This window comes from Tarenaya hassleriana, unplaced genomic scaffold (assembly GCF_000463585.1).
Source record: "Tarenaya hassleriana unplaced genomic scaffold, ASM46358v1 Cleome35, whole genome shotgun sequence".
Lineage (NCBI taxonomy): Eukaryota > Viridiplantae > Streptophyta > Magnoliopsida > Brassicales > Cleomaceae > Tarenaya > Tarenaya hassleriana.
This window is the reverse complement of record NW_010966617.1, coordinates 194,455-196,197: the sequence shown is the minus strand read 5'-3', so window position 1 is coordinate 196,197 and position 1,743 is coordinate 194,455. Positions and strand designations below refer to the sequence as shown.

General features: G+C 41.8%; 1 protein-coding gene across 4 annotated transcripts; it reads right to left on the bottom strand.

The window, feature by feature from the left end:
* Window positions 1–1,743, bottom strand: LOC104821931. Of its 4 annotated transcripts, XM_010552963.2 has the most exons (5): window positions 1,461–1,743; window positions 1,200–1,273; window positions 807–1,031; window positions 655–718; window positions 1–572 (listed from the first exon to the last, which is right to left on the bottom strand). In XM_010552963.2, exons 3-5 carry the CDS (start codon window positions 983–985, stop codon window positions 321–323), a joined length of 495 nt encoding a protein of 164 aa, XP_010551265.1. In that variant the 5' UTR covers window positions 986–1,031; window positions 1,200–1,273; window positions 1,461–1,743; the 3' UTR covers window positions 1–320. The 4 variants fall into 4 exon arrangements, with proteins under 4 accessions (XP_010551265.1, XP_019059025.1, XP_019059026.1 ...); XM_019203480.1 differs by having other exon boundaries at window positions 1,200–1,743; XM_019203481.1 differs by having other exon boundaries at window positions 807–1,305.

Below are 1,743 nucleotides of genomic sequence, written 5' to 3'. Positions count from 1 at the left end.
AAACACTTGTAACATATTCTTTTGGATACATATTATTACCATAAAATAACAAAAAAATATATGTAACAAAAGTATTAGCTCTCATTCGACCAAACACTTGTTTTTTTTTTTACTTACAAAATATCATACAAAAGATCTCTCGATCACCAAAACCCACCTAATAGAATATTGGATCTAAATCTAACCGACCTTTTTTTTTTATTTCTCACTTCGACAAAATTCCATTTCCTTAAAAAAAACTTACCGCCCGTAAAAAATAACATATTTACACTCTGAAATTCCTCAACGAGACCTCGCTCACTCAGGCTATGTCAACTGCCTTAAGCCAAGGCGGGGACACTGCAGTTCCTGCTGTCCCTGTCGAGGCAATCGAACCCTTCGATCCTAACGGAGGGTCTGCTCCCATAGCTGCTGCGAGACGACACCGTTTTAATATCGATGCCGTCTCCGAAACGAGCATCTCGTGTTAGGGGGTTAGCCACTCTGCTCGGCGGCGATCCGCAGATAAAAGGGGACGCCGACGATTCTAACACTTTCGCATGAACTTCTCCTTCTTCGCCAAATCCATCTTCCTAATAAATCAAACCGCAAAATCAAATCCGACCCACCAACAATAACCCATCAGAGAAATGATAAAATCGAAAAAGGATATACCTTTTTCAGGATGAAATCCAATATATCGATTTCTGGTTTTGGTTCACATAGCTCCAGCTGGTGGCTGAAACGGCAAAAGGGTGGTGACGAATCGGTCGATCGAATAGTGGAAAATGGTTTTGAGGATTGAGATTGAAAAAAAAAAGGGGTACCTGAAGTGACATCTCAGAGATCGAACAGGATGGTCGGGCAAGGCGGTGGAGTTACGGACGAGACCGACACGGCGTGGCTTCGGACAGATAACGGTCTGGTCCCGCTCCAGAACCGTAACGGAGCTCCTCATGCCCTCCCCTGTCGCGAACGCGTTTGGTTGTACGGCCCAGTGGTTCATCTCTCTCCGTTCTCTTTTGAATAAATAACTCGAAAAAAATTATTACCTGTTCATCACGATCCATGGATTAAAAAATGGATTAATTTCATAATTTGAAGAAATGGGCAACAGATCTGCAAATTTTGAATAGTGGTCTGTTCCCTGAAACGAAACGCCTCGGCGGAGGAAGCGAAATAGGACAAAAAAAAGTAGGGATATTTTCGAGGATCATTACAAAACTTCTCCTTCGGATCCGACAATTTCTTAAGGAGAAAGCCTGGACAGGTCAGGGAGGGTTATTACAACTCTCTGAAACAGAGGACTGAAATCAGATTCCAGATCTACAGACGGCGAAAAAAAAGATCTTTTTTCATTAGAAGAAACAAATGACGAGAATTTACAAGTGGGTGCTCTTCAGATCTGTGAATCGTGGAAACTTTCTCCTTTGAATTCCTGGGAAGCTCATGAACCAATACAAGAGAGAGAGAGAAAGTACCTTAAGGTTAACTGTACAGCTTCAAATGCAAGGTGAGCTATGGCGATAAAAAAGCTAACAAAGGAAAAAAAATCCGATCTTGAAGGGAGAAAGAATGTTAATTCAGATCTGAAGCATGAGAAGATGTTTTTTTTTTGTGGGTATTAATGTAGAAGAAGAAGAAGAAGAAGAAGAAGAAGAAGAAGAGGAAGAGGAAGGAGGAGGAGGAGGGTGAGATAAGAGCGTGAAAGTGTGTGGCGAGAAAACAGATACGGGATTGGTTCGGTCCCTTCTCTCTAATATT

What these genes read in the sequence shown, in the direction of transcription:
- LOC104821931 (XM_019203480.1), bottom strand. Translation starts at nt 985, where the DNA reads ATGAACCACTGGGCCGTACAACCAAACGCGTTCGCGACAGGGGAGGGC. An exon ending in TCTCTGAGATGTCACTTCAG is followed by an intron (nt 719 to 806) that starts GTACCCCTTTTT and finishes TTGCCGTTTCAG; the next exon opens with CCACCAGCTGGAGCTATGTG. An exon ending in TGGATTTCATCCTGAAAAAG is followed by an intron (nt 573 to 654) that starts GTATATCCTTTT and finishes TTGATTTATTAG; the next exon opens with GAAGATGGATTTGGCGAAGA.